At 52.2% G+C, this 19,033-nt stretch overlaps 1 protein-coding gene across 3 annotated transcripts in view; it reads left to right on the forward strand.

Moving 5' to 3' along the window:
- The window catches only part of MCM7 (minichromosome maintenance complex component 7), a 31,688-nt gene that overhangs the window by 3,006 nt on the left and 9,649 nt on the right, over positions 1-19,033 (forward strand). For 2 of the 3 annotated variants that reach the window (XM_085564303.1, XM_085564301.1), the window contains exons 4-11: positions 1,735-1,859; positions 4,127-4,307; positions 6,038-6,175; positions 8,251-8,400; positions 10,389-10,509; positions 12,371-12,502; positions 15,751-15,834; positions 18,419-18,812. In XM_085564303.1, the coding sequence (XP_085420429.1) occupies positions 1,735-1,859; positions 4,127-4,307; positions 6,038-6,175; positions 8,251-8,400; positions 10,389-10,509; positions 12,371-12,502; positions 15,751-15,834; positions 18,419-18,812 (1,325 nt within the window). Of the gene's footprint in view, positions 1-335; positions 484-1,734; positions 1,860-4,126; positions 4,308-6,037; positions 6,176-8,250; positions 8,401-10,388; positions 10,510-12,370; positions 12,503-15,750; positions 15,835-18,418; positions 18,813-19,033 lie in introns of those variants that run through there. The other variant, XM_085564302.1, reaches the window with a different exon arrangement.

The raw sequence follows: 19,033 nt of genomic DNA on the forward strand, positions 1-19,033 counted from the left end.
GGGTTCTTTAGGGGTTTTTGGGGGGTTACTGGGGGTGTTTAGGGTCATAGGGGTCAATAGGGGTCAACGTCCAGCGCTACGGCCGCGTCTGCTCGGACGCCGTGCACGAGCTGCTGCCCCTCTTCGGCTCTGATGATGTTAGGGATCCCCAAATTCCCATTTTTTGGGAAATTTTGGGGGTTTTTAGAGGTTTTAGGGATTTTTGGGGTGTTTAGGGTCATAGGGGTCAATAGGGGTCAACGTCCGGCGCTACGGCCACGTCTTCTCGGACACTGCCCAGGAGCTGCTGCCCCTCTTTGGCTCTGATGAGGTCAGCAGCCCCAAATTCCCATTTTTTGGGAAATTTTGGGTGTTTTTGGGGTTCTTTAGGGGTTTTTGGGGTGTTTAGGATGATAGGGGTCAATGGGGGTCAACGTCCGGCGCTACGGCCGCGTCTTCTCGGACGCCGTGCACGAGCTGCTGCCCCTCTTCGGCTCTGATGAGGTCAGCAGCCCCAAAGTCCCATTTTTTGGGAAATTTTGGGGGTTTTTAGGGGTTTTTGGGAGGTTACTGGGGGTGTTTAGGGTCATAGGGGTCAATAGGGGTCAACGTCCGGCGCTACGGCCGCGTCTTCTCGGACGCCGTGCACGAGCTGCTGCCCCTCTTCGGCTCTGATGAGCCCCGAATTTGGGAATTTTGGGGTTTTTTTGGGAGATTTTGGGGGTTTTGGGGGGTCTTGGGGGTCTTTAGGGTTTTTCGGGGGTTTTAGGATCAGATGCTGCCCAGGAGCTGCTGGCCCAGTTTGGCTCTGCTGAGGTCAGCAGCCCCAAATTCAGGATTTTGGGGAGATTTCTGGGGGTTTCAGAGGATTTTGGGGGGTTTTCAGGAGGTTTTGGGAGATTTTGGGGTATTTTGGGGGGTTTTCAGGAGGTTTTGGGAGATTTTGGGGTATTTTGGGGGGTTTTAGGGTCATGGGTGGGGGGGTTAATGTCCAGTGCTCCACTGAGGCCAGGGAGCCCCAAATTGGGGGGTTTTGGGACACTTTTGGGGATTTTTGGGAGATTTTGGGGGGTTTTAGGGGGTCCTGAGGGGATCTGTGTGAGATTTTAGGTTCGGGGGGACTTAGGGTTGGGGTTTGGAGGGGTTTTTGGTGATTTTGGGTGGTTTTGGGGTGTTTTTTGGTGGTTTTAGGTTTTTGGGTGGGATTTTGTGGTAATTTTGGGACAATTTTGGGTGAGGGGTGCCCCAGTTCCCCCCTGATTTCCCTCCCCAAATTTCCCCCCACCCTGGCCGCCCCCCGGGACCCCCTGCACGTTTACCTGGGACATTTTGGGGTGTTTTGGGAGCGATATTTTGGTAATTTTGGGTGGAATTCTGGGATAATTTTGGGTGAGGGGTGTCCCAGTTTCCCCCTGAGCCCCCTCCCCAAATTTCCCCTCATCCCAGGCTGCCCCTCGGGACCCCGTGGACATTTACCTGGGACATTTTGGGGTGATTTTCAGTTTTAAATGGGATTTTTTGGTAATTTTGGGTGGAATTCTGGGATAATTTCGGGTGAGGGTCCCCAAGCCCCCTCCCCAAATCTCCCCTCATCCCAGGCTGCCCCTCGGGACCCCGTGGACATTTACCTGGGACATTTTGGGGTGATTTTCAGTTGTTTTAAATGGGATTTTTTGGTAATTTTGGGTGGAATTCTGGGATAATTTCGGGTGAGGGTCCCCCTGAGCCCCCTCCCCAAATTTCCCCTCATCCCAGGCCGCCCCCCGGGACCCCCTGGACGTTTACCTGGAGCATCGGCTGCTGCTGGAGCAGCGGGGCCGGGCCGGGGGCGCCCCCAGGACCCCCCAAAATCAGTACCCCCCGGAGCTGCTGCGGCGCTTGTGAGTCTGGGCAGGGCCCTGGGGACCCCAGACCCAATTCCTGGGCACCCCAGAATCCCAAACCCCCCAAAATCCCCTTTTCCCCTCATTTTTCCCCCCATTTTCTCTCATTTTCCTTCCCTTTTCCCCCAATTCTTCCCCAGTTCTCCCTTATTTTTCCCCCTACAAACCCCATTTTTTACCTCAAAACCCCAATATTTACCCCAAATCTCCCATTTTTTTACTCCAAACCCCAATTTTCTCACAATTCCCATTTTTCCCAAAATCCCTGTTTTTCGCCCCAAAGCGAGCTGTATTTCCGCGCCCCCTCATGCTCCAAATCTCTGTCCCCACAGGAGCCCCAAGCCCCATTTTCCCCCCTCCAAACCCCATTTTTACCCCAAAACCCCCATTTTCCCCCCAGAATTCCAGGTTTTTTTCCCCTTCAAACCCCATTTTTCCTGCTTTTTCCCAAAATCCCCGTTTTTCGCCCCAAAGTGAGCTGTATTTCTGTGTTCCCTCGTGCTCCAAGCCGATGTTGCCGCGGGAGCTGCGGGCCCCATTTCCCCCCCTCCAAACCCCATTTTTTACCCCAAAACCCCCATTTTTTACCCCAAAACCCCCCTTTCTCCCTCTCACAATTCCATTTTTTCCCAAAATCCCCGTTTTTCGCCCCAAAGCGAGCTGTATTTCCACGCCCCCCCCCGTGCTTCAAGCCGCTGTCGCCGCGGGAGCTGCGGGCCCCATTTCCCCCCCTCCAAACCCCATTTTTTACCCCAAAACCCCCATTTTTTACCCCAAAACCCCCCTTTCTCCCTCTCACAATTCCGTTTTTTCCCAAAATCCCCGTTTTCCGCCCCAAAGCGAGCTGTATTTCCGCGCCCCGTCGTGCTCCAAGCCGCTGTCGCTGCGGGAGCTGCGGGCCCCATTTCTCCCCCTCCAAACCCCATTTTTTACCCCAAAACCCCCCTTTTTCCCTCTTGCAATTCCCATTTTTCCTGTTTTTTCCCAAAATCGCCGTTTTTCGCCCCAAAGCGAGCTGTATTTCCGCGCCCCGTCGTGCTCCAAGCCGCTGTCGCCGCGGGAGCTGCGGGCCCCATTTTCCCCCCTCCAACCCCCATTTTTTACCCCAAAATCCCCATTTTTTACCCCAAAACCCCCCTTTCTCCCTCTCACAATTCTGTTTTTTCCCAAAATCTCTGTTTTTCGCCCCAAAGCGAGCTGTATTTCCGCGCCCCGTCGTGCTCCAAGCCACTGTCGCCGTGGGAGCTGCGGGCCCCATTTCCCCCCCTCCAAACCCCATTTTTTACCCCAAAACCCCCATTTTTTACCCCCAAACCCCCCTTTTTCCCTCTCGCAATTCCCATTTTTCCTGTTTTTTCCCAAAATCGCCGTTTTTCGCCCCAAAGCGAGCTGTATTTCCGCGCCCCGTTGTGCTCCAAGCCGCTGTCGCCATGGGAGCTGCAGGCCCCATTTCCCCCCCTCCAAACCCCATTTTTTACCCCAAAACCCTCATTTTTTACCCCAAACCCCCCCTTTCTCCCTCTCACAATTCCGTTTTTTCCCAAAATCGCCGTTTTTCGCCCCAAAGCGAGCTGTATTTCCGCGCCCCGTCGTGCTCCAAGCTGCTGTCGCCATGGGAGCTGCGGGCCCCATTTCCCCCCCTCCAACCCCCATTTTTTACCCCAAAACCCCCATTTTTTACCCCCAAACCCTGCTTTTCCCCTTTCGCAATTCTGTTTTTTCCCAAAATCTCCGTTTTCTGCCCCAAAGCGAGCTGTATTTCCACGCCCCCCCCCGTGCTTCAAGCCGCTGTCGCCATGGGAGCTGCAGGCCCCATTTCCCCCCCTCCAAACCCCATTTTTTACCCCAAAACCCTCATTTTTTACCCCAAACCCCCCCTTTCTCCCTCTCACAATTCCGTTTTTTCCCAAAATCCCCGTTTTCCGCCCCAAAGCGAGCTGTATTTCCGCGCCCCGTCGTGCTCCAAGCCGCTGTCGCCGCGGGAGCTGCGGGCCCCATTTCCCCCCCTCCAAACCCCATTTTTAACCCCAAACCCCCCTTTTTCCCTCTCGCAATTCCCATTTTTCCTGTTTTTTCCCAAAATCCCCGTTTTTCGCCCCAAAGCGAGCTGTATTTCCGTGCCCCGTCGTGCTCCAAGCCGCTGTCGCCATGGGAGCTGCAGGCCCCATTTCTCCCCCTCCAAACCCCATTTTTTACCCCAAACCCCCCCTTTCTCCCTCTCACAATTCCGTTTTTTCCCAAAATCGCCGTTTTTCGCCCCAAAGCGAGCTGTATTTCCGCGCCCCGTCGTGCTCCAAGCCGCTGTCGCCGCGGGAGCTGCGCGCCGGCAGCATCGGCGCCCTGGTGACCGTGCAGGGAATCGTCACCAGGGCCAGCGAGGTGCGGCCGCTGCTGCGCGTGGCCACCTACAGCTGCGACCAGTGCGGCGCCGAGACCTACCAGCCGGTACTGGGATATACTGGGATGGACTGGGACAAACTGGGAGGGACTGGGAATGGATTTTGGGGGGATTTGGGGCAGTTTGAGGGGGTTTGGGGACAGTTCTGGGGTCTCAGTGCCACCTACAGCTGCGACCAGTGCGGCGCCGAGACCTACCAGCCGGTACTGGGACGGACTGGGATGGACTGGGATGGACTGGGACAAACTGGGAGGGACTGGGAATGGATTTTGGGGGGATTTGGGGCAGTTTGAGGGGGTTTGGGGACAGCTTTGAGGTCTCAGTGCCACCTACAGCTGCAACCAGTGCGGCGCCGAGACCTACCAGCCGGTACTGGGACATACTGGGATGGACTGGGACAAACTGGGAGGGACTGGGAATGGATTTTGGGGGGATTTGGGGCAGTTTGAGGGGGTTTGGGGACAGCTTTGGGGTCTCAGTGCCACCTACAGCTGCGACCAGTGCGGCGCCGAGACCTACCAGCCGGTACTGGGACGGACTGGGATATACTGGGATGGACTGGGAGGGACTGGGACGGACTGGGAGGGACTGGGAATGGATTTTGGGGGGATTTGGGGCAGTTTGAGGGGGTTTGGGGACAGTTCTGGGGTCTCAGTGCCACCTACAGCTGCGACCAGTGCGGCGCCGAGACCTACCAGCCGGTACTGGGACGGACTGGGATGGACTGGGATGGACTGGGAGGAACTGGGATGGACTGGGAGGAACTGGGAATGGATTTTGGGGGGATTTGGGGCAGTTTGAGGGGGTTTGGGGACAGTTCTGGGGTCTCAGTGCCACCTACAGCACCTACAGCTGCGACCAGTGCGGCGCCGAGACCTACCAGCCGGTACTGGGACAGACTGGGATGGACTGGGACAAACTGGGATGGACTGGGACGGACTGAGATGGTTTTTTTATGGAATATCAGGTTTTGGGTGATTTCAGGTGGATTTTTGGGGGCGTTCTCTGAGTTTTTGGGGTTTCTCCCCTCACAGATGGAGGGTGGCCTTTTCCAGGGGCACTTCTGGGGGTCTCAGGGGGGAATTTTTTGGATTTTGTGTGGATTTTTTGAGATATTGGGTCGATTTTTTGGGATTCAGGTGGGATTTTTTGGGGGGATTGTTTGACTTTTTGGGGTTTTTCCTCTCACAGATCAAAGGCGCCATTTTCCCACTTTTTCAGGGGCAAATTTTTCCAGGGGCCACTTCTGGGGATCTTGGGTGGATTTTTTGGATTTTGTGTGGATTTTTTGGGGTTCAGGTGGATTTCTTTCGGTTCAGGTGGAATTTTTGGGGTTCAGGTGGGATTTTTTGGGGGAATTGTTTGACTTTTTGGGGTTTTTCCCCTCACAGATCAAAGGCGCCATTTTCCCACTTTTTCAGGGGCAAATTTTTCCAGGGGCCACTTCTGGGGATCTTGGGTGGATTTTTTGGATTTTGTGTGGATTTTTTGGGGTTCAGGCGGATTTCTTTCGGTTCAGGTGGAATTTTTGGGGTTCAGGTGGGATTTTTTGGGGGAATTGTTTGACTTTTTGGGGTTTTTCCCCTCACAGATCAAAGGCGCCATTTTCCCACCTATTCCAGGGGCACTTCTGGGGGACTCGGTGGAATTTTTTTGGATTTTGTGTGGATTTTTTGGGGTTCAGGTGCATTTCTTTGGGTTCAGGTGGAATTTTTGGGGTTCAGGTGGGATTTTTTGGGGGAATTGTTTGACTTTTTGGGGTTTTTTCCCCTCACAGATCGAGGGCCCGACCTTCACGCCGCTGCTGCTGTGCCCGAGCCAGGAGTGCCAAACCAACCGCTCGGGGGGGCGGCTCTACCTGCAGAGCCGCGGCTCCAAATTCACCAAATTCCAGGAGCTGCGCATCCAGGAGCACGTGAGTCAGGGGGGATCCCTGAATTCCCGACGGGAATCCCCAAAATCCCAAAAAATCCCCTCAGAAATGGCTCCAAAATGGCGCCTGGGGTCTTCAAAATGGTGTCCAGGGGCTGGGAATTGGCTCCAGATCCACAAAATTCTGGGAATTTTGGATTCAGGAGCTCCTGAGTCAGGGGGGATCCCCGAATTCCCAACGGGAAACCGCAAAATCCCAAAAAAATCCCCTCAGGATATTCAATAATTGCCTCAGAAATGGCTCCAAAATGGTGCCCGGGGCCTGCAAAACGGCAGCTAGAGTCTTTAAAATGGACTCCAGAGTTTTAAAGCTGGCTCCAAATCCACCAAAATCTGGGAATTGTGGATTCAGGAGCTCGTGGATAACGGGGGATCCCAAAATTCCCTCAGGAAACTCCAAAATCCCCTCAGAAATGGCTCCAAAATGGCACCCGGGGGCTGCAAAATGGCAGCCAGGGTCTTTAAAATGGACTCCAGAGTTTTAAAGCTGGCTCTAAATCCACCAAAATCTGGGAATTGTGAATCCAGGAGCTTGTGGATAACGGGGGATACCAAAATTCCCTCAGGAAACTCCAAAATTCCCTCAAAAATGGCTCCAAAATGGCACCCGGGGGCTGCAAAATGGCAGCCAGGGTCTTTAAAATGGACTCCAGGGTTTTAAAGCTGGCTCCAAATCCACCAAAATCTGGGAATTTTGAATCCAGGAGCTTGTGGGTAATGGGGGATCCCAAAATTCCTGACAGAAAACCCCAAAATCCCAAAAAATCCCCTCAGGAAATTATAAGAATTCCTTCAGAAATGGCTCCAAAATGGCAGCTGGGGCCAGCAAAATGGACTCCAGGGTTTTAAAGCTGGCTCCAAATCCACCACAATCTGGGAATTTTGAATCCAGGAGCTTGTGGATAACGGGGGATACCAAAATCCCCTCAGAAATGGCTACAAAATGGCGCCTGGGGCCTGCAAAATGGCAGCCAGAGTCTTTAAAATGGACTCCAGAGTTTTAAAGCTGGCTCCAAATCCACCAAAATCTGGGAATTGTGAATCCAGGAGCTTGTGGATAACGGGATCCCAAAATTCCTGACAGATAACCCCAAAATCCCAAAAATTTCCCTCAGGAAATTCAAAAATCGCCTCAGACATGGCTCCAAAATGGCGCCTGGGGGCTGAAAAATGGACTCCAGGGTTTTAAAGCTGTCTCCAGATCGACCAAAATCTGGGAATTTTGAATCCAGGAGCTTGTGGATAACGGGGGATCCCAAAATTCCCTCAGGAAACTCCAAAATTCCCTCAAAAATGGCTCCAAAATGGCACCCGGGGGCTGCAAAATGGCAGCCAGGGTCTTTAAAATGGACTCCAGGGTTTTAAAGTTGTCTCCAAATCCACCAAAATTTGGGAATTTTGAATCCAGGAGCTTGTGGATAACAGGGGATACCAAAATTCCCTCAGGAAACTCCAAAATCCCCTCAGAACTGGCTCCAAAATGGCGCCTGGGGCCTGCAAAATGGCAGCCAGGGTCTTTAAAATGGACTCCAGGGTTTTAAAGCTGGCTCCAAATCCACCAAAATCTGGGAATTTTGAATCCAGGAGCTTGTGGATAATGGGGGATCCCAAAATTCCTGACAGAAAACCCCAAAATCCCAAAAAATCCCCTCAGGAAATTTAAGAATCCCCTCAGAAATTGCTCCAAAATGGCAGCTGGGGCCTGCAAAATGTACTCCAGGGTTTTAAAGCTGGCTCCAAATCCACCACAATCTGGGAATTTTGAATCCAGGAACTTGTGGATAGTGGGAGATCCCAAAATTCCCTCAGGAAACTCCAAAATTCCCTCAAAATTGGATTGAAAATGGCAGCGGGGCTGTTCAAAATGGTGGCGGGGCCGTTCAAAATGGCGGCGGGGCAGTTCAAAATGGCGGCGGGGCTGTTCAAAATGGCGGCGGGGCCGTTCAAAATGGCGCTGGGTCCCTCCAAGCCGGCGTGGGTGGCTGCGTGCTGCCCCAAACCGGGTGGAAATGTCCCGAAACGGCCCCAGGTGTGTGACAGGTGCCCCTGTGCCCGCAGTCGGACCAGGTGCCCGTGGGTCACCTGCCGCGCTCGCTGTCGCTGCACCTGAGCGGCGCCAACACGCGCCAGGCCCAGCCCGGCGACCACGTCCGCGTCACCGGCGCCTTCCTGCCCCTGCTGCGGCCCGGCTTCCGACAGGTGACACAGGTGAGTCTGAAACGCACCTGGGCACGCCCGAAATGCACCTGGGGCACCCAAAACTCACCTGGGGCACCCAAAACACACCTGGGGCACCCAGAACTCACCTGGGCACACCCAAAACACACCTGGGGCACCCAAAATGTACCTGGGCACACTCAAAACACACCTGGGCACACCCGAAATTCACCTGGGGCACCCAAAACTCACCTGGGCATGCCTGAAATTCACCTGGGCACCCAAAACACACGTGGGCACACCCAAATCCTCACCTGGGCACACCCAAAACTCACCTGGGCACACCCAAATCCTCAGCCATAGCTGCCCTTCCTGCCCCTGCTGTGGCCCGGCTTCCAGCAGGTGACACAGGTGAGTCTGAAACGCACCTGGGCACGCCCGAAATGCACCTGGGGCACCTAAAACACACCTGGGCACACCCAAAACACACCTGGGCACACCCAAAACTCACCTGGGCACGCCCGAAATGCACCTGGGGCACCCAAAACTCACCTGGGCACGCCCAAAATGTACCTGGGGCACCCAAATCCTCACCCAGAGCTCCCCTTCCTGCCCCTGCTGCGGCCCGGCTTCCGACAGGTGACACAGGTGAGTCTGAAACACACCTGGGCACGCCCGAAATGCACCTGGGGCACCCAAAACTCACCTGGGCATACCCAAAACTCACCTGGGCACACCCAAAACTCACCTGGGCACGCCCAAAATGTACCTGGGGCACCCAAAACTCACCTGGGGCACCCAAAACTCACCTGGGGCACCCAAAATGTACCTGGGGCACCCAAAACACACCTGGGCACACCCAAAACTCACCTGGGCACGCCCGAAATGCACCTGGGGCACCCAAAACTCACCTGGGCATACCCAAAACACACCTGGGCACACCCAAAACTCACCTGGGGCACCCAAAATGTACCTGGGCACGCCCGAAATTCACCTGGGGCACCCAAAACTCACCTGGGCACACCCAAAATGTACCTGGGCACACCCAAAACTCACCTGGGCACGCCCAAAATGTACCTGGGCACACCTAAAATGTACCTGGGCACACCCAAAACACACCTGGGCACACCCAAAACACACCTGGGCACGCCTAAAATGTACCTGGGCACGCCCAAAATTCACCTGGGGCACCCAAAATGTACCTGGGCACACCCAAAACTCACCTGGGCACGCCTAAAATGTACCTGGGCACACCCAAAACACACCTGGGCACGCCTAAAATGTACCTGGGCACACCCAAAACACACCTGGGCACACCCAAAACACACCTGGGCACACCCAAAACACACCTGGGCACGCCTAAAATGTACCTGGGCACACCCAAAACACACCTGGGCACGCCCAAAATTCACCTGGGGCACCCGAAATGCACCTGGGCACACCCAAAACTCACCTGGGCACACCCAAAACACACCTGGGCATGCCCAAACTGTTCCTGGGCACACCCAAAATGTACCTGGGGCACCCAAAATGTACTTGGGGCACCCAAAATGTACCTGGGCACATCTGGGAATGCCCAAAATGTACCTGGGGCACCCAAAACACACCTGGGCATATCTGGGGGTGGAATTTGCCCCCAAAATTCCTGTTTTTTCCCCAAAATTGCCGTTTTTCACCCAAAAAACCATGGCTTCCTGTCCGAGACCTTCCTGGAGGGGCACCACCTCCTCCAGCCTCACCAAAAATCCCCATTTTTCCCCAAAAAATCCTCATTTTTTTCTCCCAAAATGCCCATTTTCCCCCCAAAAATCGTAGTTTTTTTCCCAAAATCCCAGTTTTTCATCCCAAAACCAGGGCCTGCTGTCCGAGACCTTCCTGGAGGGGCACCACCTCCTCCAGCCTCACCAAAAATCCCCATTTTTCCCCAAAAAATCCTCATTTTTTCTCCCAAAATGCCCATTTTCCCTCCAAAAATCGTCGTTTTTTTCCCCAAATTCTTGTTTTTTTCCCAAAATCCTGTTTTTTCGCCCCAAAACCAGGGCCTGCTGTCCGAGACCTTCCTGGAGGGGCACCACGTGGCCAAGGTGAACAAGAGCGAGGAGGAGGAGGGGGAGGGAGCGGAGCTGAGCCCCGAGGAGCTGCAGGAGATCACGGGCACAGGTGAGATCTGGGGCCAAAAACCGGGATTTTGGGCAAAAACCCGGACTTGGCCAAAAAAAGGGGATTTGGGGAAAAAAAAAGGGGATTCGGGGACAAAAATGGGCATTTTGGGCAAAAAAAGGGGATTCGGGGACAAAAATGGGCATTTTGGGCAAAAAATGGGCATTTTGGGCAAAAAAAGGGGATTCGGGGACAAAAATGGGCATTTTGGGCAAAAAAAGGGGATTCGGGGACAAAAATGGGCATTTTGGGCAAAAAAAGGGGATTTGGGGAAAAAAAAGGGGATTCGGGGACAAAAATGGGCATTTTGGGCAAAAAAAGGGGATTCGGGGACAAAAAAAGGGGATTTGGGGACAAAAATGGGCATTTTGGGCAAAAAAAGGGGATTTGGGGAAAAAAAAAGGGGATTCGGGGACAAAAATTGGCATTTTGGGCAAAAAAAGGGATTCATGGACAAGAAGGGGGATTTTTTTGGGACAAATATGGGGATTTTGGGCAAAAAAATGGGGGATTTTGGAACAAAAATGGGGATTTTTGGGCAAAAATGGGGGTTTTGGGAGGCAATGAGGAGTTTTAGAGGGCAGAAAGAGAATTTTAAGGTGAAATATGGGGAATTTTGGGGGAAGAGGGATTTTGGAGGAGAAAAAAAAGGGGATTTTTGATGGCAAAATGGGATTTAAAAAAAAGAAAACGTGGATTTGGGGAGAAGAGGGAATTGGGGAATTTTTTGGGTCATTCCAGTTGATTTTGAGGCAATTCCAGCTGATTTTGGGAATTTTTGGGCCATCTCAGCCGATTTTGGGGCCATTTCAGCTGTTTTTGAGGCCATTTGAGCCATTTTTGGGGCCATTTCAGCCGTTTTTGGGGCCATTTGAGCCAATTTTGGGGCCATTTGAGCCGATTTTGGGGTCCCTGATCCCAGAATTCCCAATTTTCCCATTCCAGGGGAGGATTTCTACGGGAAGCTGGCGGCCTCCCCTTGGCAATTCCAGTGAATTTTGGGGCCATTTCAGCCATTTTTGGGGCCATTTGAGCCATTTTTGGGGCCATTTCAGCCATTTTTGGGGCCATTTGAGCCATTTTTGGGGTCCCTGAGCCGATTTTGGGGTCCCTGATCCCGGAATTCCCGATGTTTTCCCGTTCCAGGGGAGGATTTCTACGGCCTCCCCTTGGCAATTCCAGCTGATTTTGGGGTCATTTCAGCCGTTTTTGGGGCCATTTGAGCCATTTTTGGGGCCATTTGAGCCATTTTTGGGGTCCCTGAGCCGATTTTGGGGTCCCTGATCCCAGAATTCCTGATGTTTTCCCGTTCCAGGGGAGGATTTCTACGGCCTCCCCTTGGCAATTCCAGCCGATTTTGGGGCAATTCCAGCTGATTTTGGCGCCATTTCAGCCATTTTTGGGGCCATTTCAGCCATTTTTGGGGCCATTTGAGCCATTTTTGGGGTCCCTGAGCCGATTTTGGGGTATTTAGAACCGAATTCCCGATGTTTTCCCGTTCCAGGGGAGGATTTCTACGGGAAGCTGGCGGCCTCCCCTTGGCAATTCCAGTGAATTTTGGGGCCATTTCAGCCATTTTTGGGGCCATTTCAGCCATTTTTGGGGCCATTTGAGCCATTTTTGGGGTCCCTGAGCCGATTTTGGGGTCCCTGATCCTGGAATTCCCAATTTTCCCGTTCCAGGGGAGGATTTCTACGGGAAGCTGGCGGCCTCCCCTTGGCAATTCCAGTGAATTTTGGGGCCATTTCAGCCGTTTTTGGGGCCATTTCAGCCATTTTTGGGGCCATTTGAGCCATTTTTGGGGTCCCTGAGCCGATTTTGGGGTATTTAGAACGGAATTCCCGGTGTTTTCCCGTTCCAGGGGAGGATTTCTACGGGAAGCTGGCGGCCTCCATCGCCCCCGAGATCTTCGGCCACGAGGACGTGAAGAAGTCGCTGCTGCTGCTGCTGGTGGGGGGCGTGGAGAGGAGCCCCCGCGGGATGCGCATCCGCGGTGCGGAAATCCCGGGAAACCCCGGGAAAATCCCGGGAAAATCGGGGGGAAAGCACGGGAAATAGCCCGGGAAAATCACGGGAATATTGGGGGGAAAGCATGGGAAGTATCCTGGGAAATCCCGGGGAAAACACGGGAATATCGGGGGGAAGGCACGGGAAATAGCCCGGGAAAATCCCGGGAATATCGGGGGGAAAGCACGGGAAATAGCCCGGGAAAATCATGGGAAAAATGTCCTGGGAAATCCCGGGAAAATCACGGGAATATCGGGGGGAAGGCACGGGAAATAGCCCGGGAAAATCCCGGGAAAAATGTCCTGGGAAATCCCGGGAAAATCACGGGAAAATCGGGGGGAAGGCACGGGAAATGTCCCGGGAAAATCACGGGAAAAATGTCCTGGGAAATCCCGGGAAAATCACGGGAATATCAGGGGGAAGGCACGGGAAATAGCCTGGGAAAATCACGGGAAAAATGTCCTGGGAAATCCTGGGAAAATCACGGGAAAATCGGGGGGAAGGCACGGGAAATAGCCCGGGAAAATCACGGGAATATCGGGGGGAAGGCACAGGAAATAGCCCGGGAAAATCACGGGAATATCGGGGGGAAGGCACAGGAAATAGCCCGGGAAAATCCCGGGAAAAATGTCCTGGAAAATCCCGGGAAAGTCACGGGAATATCGGGGGGAAAGCACGGGAAATAGCCCGGGAAAATCACGGGAAAAATGTCCTGGGAAATCCCGGGAAAATCACGGGAAAATCGGGGGGAAGGCACAGGAAATAGCCCGGGAAAATCCCGGGAAAAATGTCCTGGGAAATCCCGGGAAAATCACGGGAATATCGGGGGGAAGGCACGGGAAATAGCCCGGGAAAATCATGGGAAAAATGTCCTGGGAAATCCTGGGAAAATCACGGGAATATCGGGGGGAAGGCATGGGAAATAGCCCGGGAAAATCATGGGGAAATCACGGGAATGTCCTGGGAAATCCCGGGGAAATCCTGGGAAAATCACGGGAATATCGGGGGGAAAGCACGGGAAATAGCCCGGGAAAATCACGGGAAAAATGTCCTGGAAAATCCTGGGAAAATCACGGGAATATCGGGGGGAAATGGGGAAATCCCGGGGAATATCCTGGGAAAATCACGGGAAGATCAGGGGGAAATATCCTGGGAAAATCACGTGGAAATCCCAGAATGTCCTGGGAAATCCCGGGGAAAATCATGGGAATATCAGGGGGAAAGCACGGGAAATATCCCAGAAAAATCATGGGGAAATCCCGGGGGAAATCACAGGAATATCCTGGGAAATCCTGGGAAAAATGCAGGAAATATGCTGGGAAGATCAGGGGGAAATATCCTTGGAAAATCACGTGGAAATCCCGGAATGTCCTGGGAAATCCCGGGGAAATAATGGGAATATCGGGGGGAAAGCACGGGAAATATCCTGGGAAAATCAGGGGGAAATCCCGAGAATGTCCTGGGAAATCCTGGGAAAAACACGGGAAATATGCTGGGAAAATCACGGGAAAATCAGGGGGGAATATCCTGGGAAAATCACGGGAAAAATCTTGTGGAAATCCCGGGAATATCCTGGGAAAATCACGGGAAAATCACGTGGAAATCCCGGGAGTATCCTGGCAAACCCCAGGGAAAACACAGGAAGTATCCCGGGAAAATCACGGGGAAATCCCGGGAATATCCCAGGAAAATCTCAGGGAAATCCCAGGAATATCCTGGGAAAATCGCAGGAAATATCCTGGGAAAATCACGGGAATATCAGGGGGAAAGCACGGGAAATATCCCAGAAAATTCACGGGGAAATCCTGGGAAAAGCATGAGGGAAATCCTGGAAAATAATGGAAAATTCCTGGGAAAAGCAGGGGAAAATCACAGGGAAATATCCCAGGAAAATCCTGAGAAATCCTTTCCCCCACTCCTTTTTTTCCCCTTTTTTTCCCCTTTATTTCCCCTTTTCCCCCTTTTTTTCCCCCTTTTTTTCCTCTTTTTTTTCCCTTTTTTTCCCCCTTTTCCCCTTTTTCCCCCATTTCCCCCACCCCAGAATTTCCCAGGGCTGCTCCAAATCTTTGGTTTTTTACCCCATTTCCTGCCCCAAATCCATTTTTTTCCCCTAAATCTGTTTTGCCCCATTTTTTCCCTAAATCTGTTGTGTTTTTTTCCTAAATTGGGAGTTCTTTTACCTGAATTTGGGGGTTTTATTACCTAAATTTGGGTTTTTTTTCTCTAAATTTGTGGAGTTTTTTCCTAAATTTGGGGTTTTATCCCTAAATTTGGATTTTTTTCCCTAAATTTGGGATTTTTTCCCTAAATTTGGGGCTTTTCCCTAAATCTGTTTTTTTTTCCCTACATTTGGGTTTTTTTTCCCTAAATATGGTTGCGTTTCCCCTAAATTTGGGGGTTTCTTCCCTAAATTTGGGTTTTTTTTCCCTAAATTTGGTTGTTTTTTCCCTAAATTTGGAGTTTTTTTCCCTAAATCTGTTTTTTTCCCCCTAAATTTGGTGTTTTTTCCCTAATTTTGGAGTTTTTTTCCTCTAAATCTGTTTTTTCCCCCTAAATTTGTGGGTTTTTTCCCTAAATTTGGGTTTTTTTCCCTAAATCTGTTTTTTTCCCCTAAATTTGGTTGTTTTTTCTCTAAATTTGGAGTTTTTTTTCCCCTAAATCTGTTTTTTTCCCCTAAATTTGTGGTTTTTTTCCCTAAATTTGGAGTTTTTTTCCCCTAAATCTGTTTTTTTCCCCCTAAATTTGGAGGTTTTTTTCCCTAAATATGTTTTTTTTCCCCCTAAATTTGGTGTTTTTTCCCTAAATTTGGAGGTTTTTTTCCCTAAATCTGTTTTTTTTCCCCCTAAATTTGGTGTTTTTTCCCTAAATTTGGGTTTTTTTCCCTAAATCTGTTTTTTTCCCCTAAATTTGGTTGTTTTTTCTCTAAATTTGGAGTTTTTTTTCCCCTAAATCTGTTTTTTTCCCCTAAATTTGTGGTTTTTTTCCCTAAATTTGGAGTTTTTTCCCCCTAAATCTGTTTTTTTCCCCCTAAATTTGGAGGTTTTTTTCCCTAAATCTGTTTTTTTTCCCCCTAAATTTGGTGTTTTTTCCCTAAATTTGGAGGTTTTTCCCCCTAAATCTGTTTTTTTCCCCCTAAATTTGTGGGTTTTTTCCCTAAATTTGGTTTTTTTTCCCTAAATCTGTTTTTTTCCCTAAATTTGGGTTTTTTCCCTAAATCTGTTTTTTTTTCCCCAGGGAACATCAACATCTGCCTGATGGGGGACCCGGGCGTGGCCAAGTCGCAGCTGCTGACCTACATCGACCGCCTGGCGCCGCGCAGTGCGTGCCTTCCTCACCATCATCTTCCTCCTCACCATCATCATCTTCCTCCTCACCATCATCTTCCTCCTCACCATCATCATCCTCCTCACCATCATCATCTTCCTCCTTGCCTTCCTCCTCCTCCTCCTCCTCCTCACCATCCTCCTCCTCCTTGCCTTCCTCCTCCATCATCTTCCTCCTTGCCTTCCTCCTCCTCCTCCTTCTCCTCCCCATCCTCCTCCTCCTTGCCTTCCTCCTCCTCCTCCTCCTCCTCACCATCCTCCTCCTCCTTGCCTTCCTCCTCCTCCTCCTCCTCCTCACCATCCTCCTCCTCCTTGCCTTCCTCCTCCTCCTCCTTCTCCTCCCCATCCTCCTCCTCCTTGCCTTCCTCCTCACCATCATCATCTTCCTCCTTGCCTTCCTCCTTCTCCTCCTCCATCATCCTCCTCCTCCTCCTCCTCCTCACCATCATCTTCCTCCTTGCCTTCCTCCTCACCATCCTCCTCCTCCTCCTCCTCATCATCCATCATCTTCCTCCTTTCCTTCTTCTCCTCCTCCTCCTCCTCCTCCTCCTCACCATCCTCCTCCTCCTTGCCTTCCTCCTCCATCCTCTTCCTCCTTGCCTTCCTCCTCCATCATCATCTTCCTTGCCTTCCTCCTCACCATCCTCCTCCTCCTTGCCTTCCTCCTCCTCACCATCATCTTCCTCCTTGCCTTCCTCCTCACCATCATCATCTTCCTCCTCCTCCTCCTCCCCATCATCTTCCTCCTTTCCTCCTCCTCCTCCTCCTCCTCACCATCATCTTCCTCCTTTCCTCCTCCTCCTCTTCCTCCTCCTCACCATCATCTTCCTCCTTTCCTTCCTCCTTTCCTTCCTTCTCCTCCTCCTCCTTTTCTTCCTCCTCATCTTCATCCTCACCATCATCTTCCTCCTTTCCTTTCTCTTCTTCCTCCTCTTCCTTTCCCCATTTTCTGCCCATTTTCGCCCTTTTCCCCCCATTCTATGTCCATTTCCACATTTCATGCCCATTTTTACCCATTTTATGCCCATTTTCCCCCATTTTTTCTCCATTTCCACATTTTATGCCCATTTTTACCCATTTTATGCCCATTTTCCCCCATTTTTTCTCCATTTCCCCTCATTTTTTTCCATTTTATATAAAATTTTCCCCATTTTCCCCATTTTTTCCCCCATTTCCCCAGGCCAGTACACGACGGGGCGCGGCTCCTCGGGCGTGGGGCTGACGGGGCCGTGTCCATTTGTACCCATTTTTAACCCATTTGTACCCATTTTTCACCCATTTTACACCGTGTTTTTCCCATTTTTTCCATTTCACACCCATTTTTCCCCATTTTCCCCATTTTTTCCCCATTTCCCCAGGCCAGCACACAACGGGGTGCGGCTCCTCTTGCGTGGGGCTGACGGGGCCGTGTCCATTTGTACCCATTTGAACCCATTTTTAACCATTTTTATCCATTTTTCAGCCATTTTACACCGTGTTTTTCCCATTTTTTCCCATTTTTCTCAATTTTTGCCCATTTTCCCCGTTTTTCCCCATTTCCCCAGGCCAGTACACGACGGGGCGCGGCTCCTCGGGCGTGGGGCTGACGGCGGCCGTGTCCATTTGTACCCATTTTTAACCCATTTTTAACCCATTTTTAACCCATTTTACACCGTGTTTTTCCCATTTTTTCCCATTTCACACCCATTTTTCCCCATTTTTCCCCATTTCCCCATTTCCCCAGGCCAGTACACGACGGGGCGCGGCTCCTCGGGCGTGGGGCTGACGGCGGCCGTGTCCATTTGTACCCATTTTTAACCCATTTTTAACCCATTTTACACCGTGTTTTCCCCATTTCATACCCATTTTTCTCCATTTTTGCCCATTTTCCCCGTTTTTTCCCCCATTTCCCCAGGCCAGTACACGACGGGGCGCGGCTCCTCGGGCGTGGGGCTGACGGTGGCCGTGTCCATTTGTACCCATTTTTAACCCATTTCTACCCATTTTTAACCCATTTTACACCGTGTTTTTCCCATTTTTTCCCATTTCACACCCATTTTTGCCCATTTTCCCCATTTTTTCCCCATTTCCCCAGGCCAGTACACGACGGGGCGCGGCTCCTCAGGCGTGGGGCTGACGGCGGCCGTGTCCATTTTTAACCCATTTTTAACCCATTTTTTTCCCATTTTTAACCCATTTTTAACCCATTTTACACCGTGTTTTTCCCATTTTTCCCATTTCACACCCATTTTTGCCCATTTTTTCCCCATTTTCCCCAGGCCAGTACACGACGGGGCGCGGCTCCTCGGGCGTGGGGCTGACGGCGGCCGTGTCCATTTGTACCCATTTTTAACCCATTTTTAACCCATTTTACACCGTGTTTTCCCCATTTTTTCCCATTTCACACCCATTTTCCCCCATTTTCCCCCATTTTCCCCAGGCCAGTACACGACGGGGCGCGGCTCCTCGGGCGTGGGGCTGACGGGGCCGTGTCCATTTTCACCCATTTTTAACCCATTTTTCACCCATTTTACACCGTGTTTTCCCCATTTTTTCCCATTTCACACCCATTTTTCCCCATTTTTTCCCCATTCCCCCAGGCCAGTACACGACGGGGCGCGGCTCCTCGGGCGTGGGGCTGACGGCGGCCGTGCTGCGCGACCCGCAGAGCGGCGAGCTGGCGCTGGAGGGCGGCGCGCTGGTGCTGGCCGACCGCGGCGTCTGCTGCATCGACGAGTTCGACAAGATGCCGGACGGCGACCGCGTGGCCGTGCACGAGGCGCTGGAGCAGCAGAGCGTGGCCGTGGCCAAGGCCGGCGTGGTGGCGGCGCTCAACGCGCGCTGCGCCGTGCTGGCCGCCGCCAACCCCGCCTTCGGCCGCTACGACCCGCGCCGCAGCCTGGAGCACAACCTGCAGCTGCCCGCCGCGCTGCTCTCGCGCTTCGACCTCCTCTGGCTGCTGCACGACCGGCCCCAGCGCGACCGCGACCTGCGGTGGGCAGCGGCGGCGCGGGTGGGGGTCAGCGGGGGGGGTGGGGGTCGGTGGAGGAGTCTTTGGGTTGGGTTGGGGTCAACAGGGGGTTGGGGTCGGTGGAGAAGTCTTTGGGTTGGGTTGGGGTCAATGGGAGGGGTTGGGGTCGGTGGAGGAGTCTTTGGGTTGGGTTGGGGTCAATGGGTTGGGTTTGGGTTGGGTTTGTGGTCATTGGGAGGGGTTT

Source organism: Lonchura striata, chromosome 32, assembly GCF_050655825.1.
Source record: "Lonchura striata isolate lonStrDom1 chromosome 32, ASM5065582v1, whole genome shotgun sequence".
Lineage (NCBI taxonomy): Eukaryota > Metazoa > Chordata > Aves > Passeriformes > Estrildidae > Lonchura > Lonchura striata.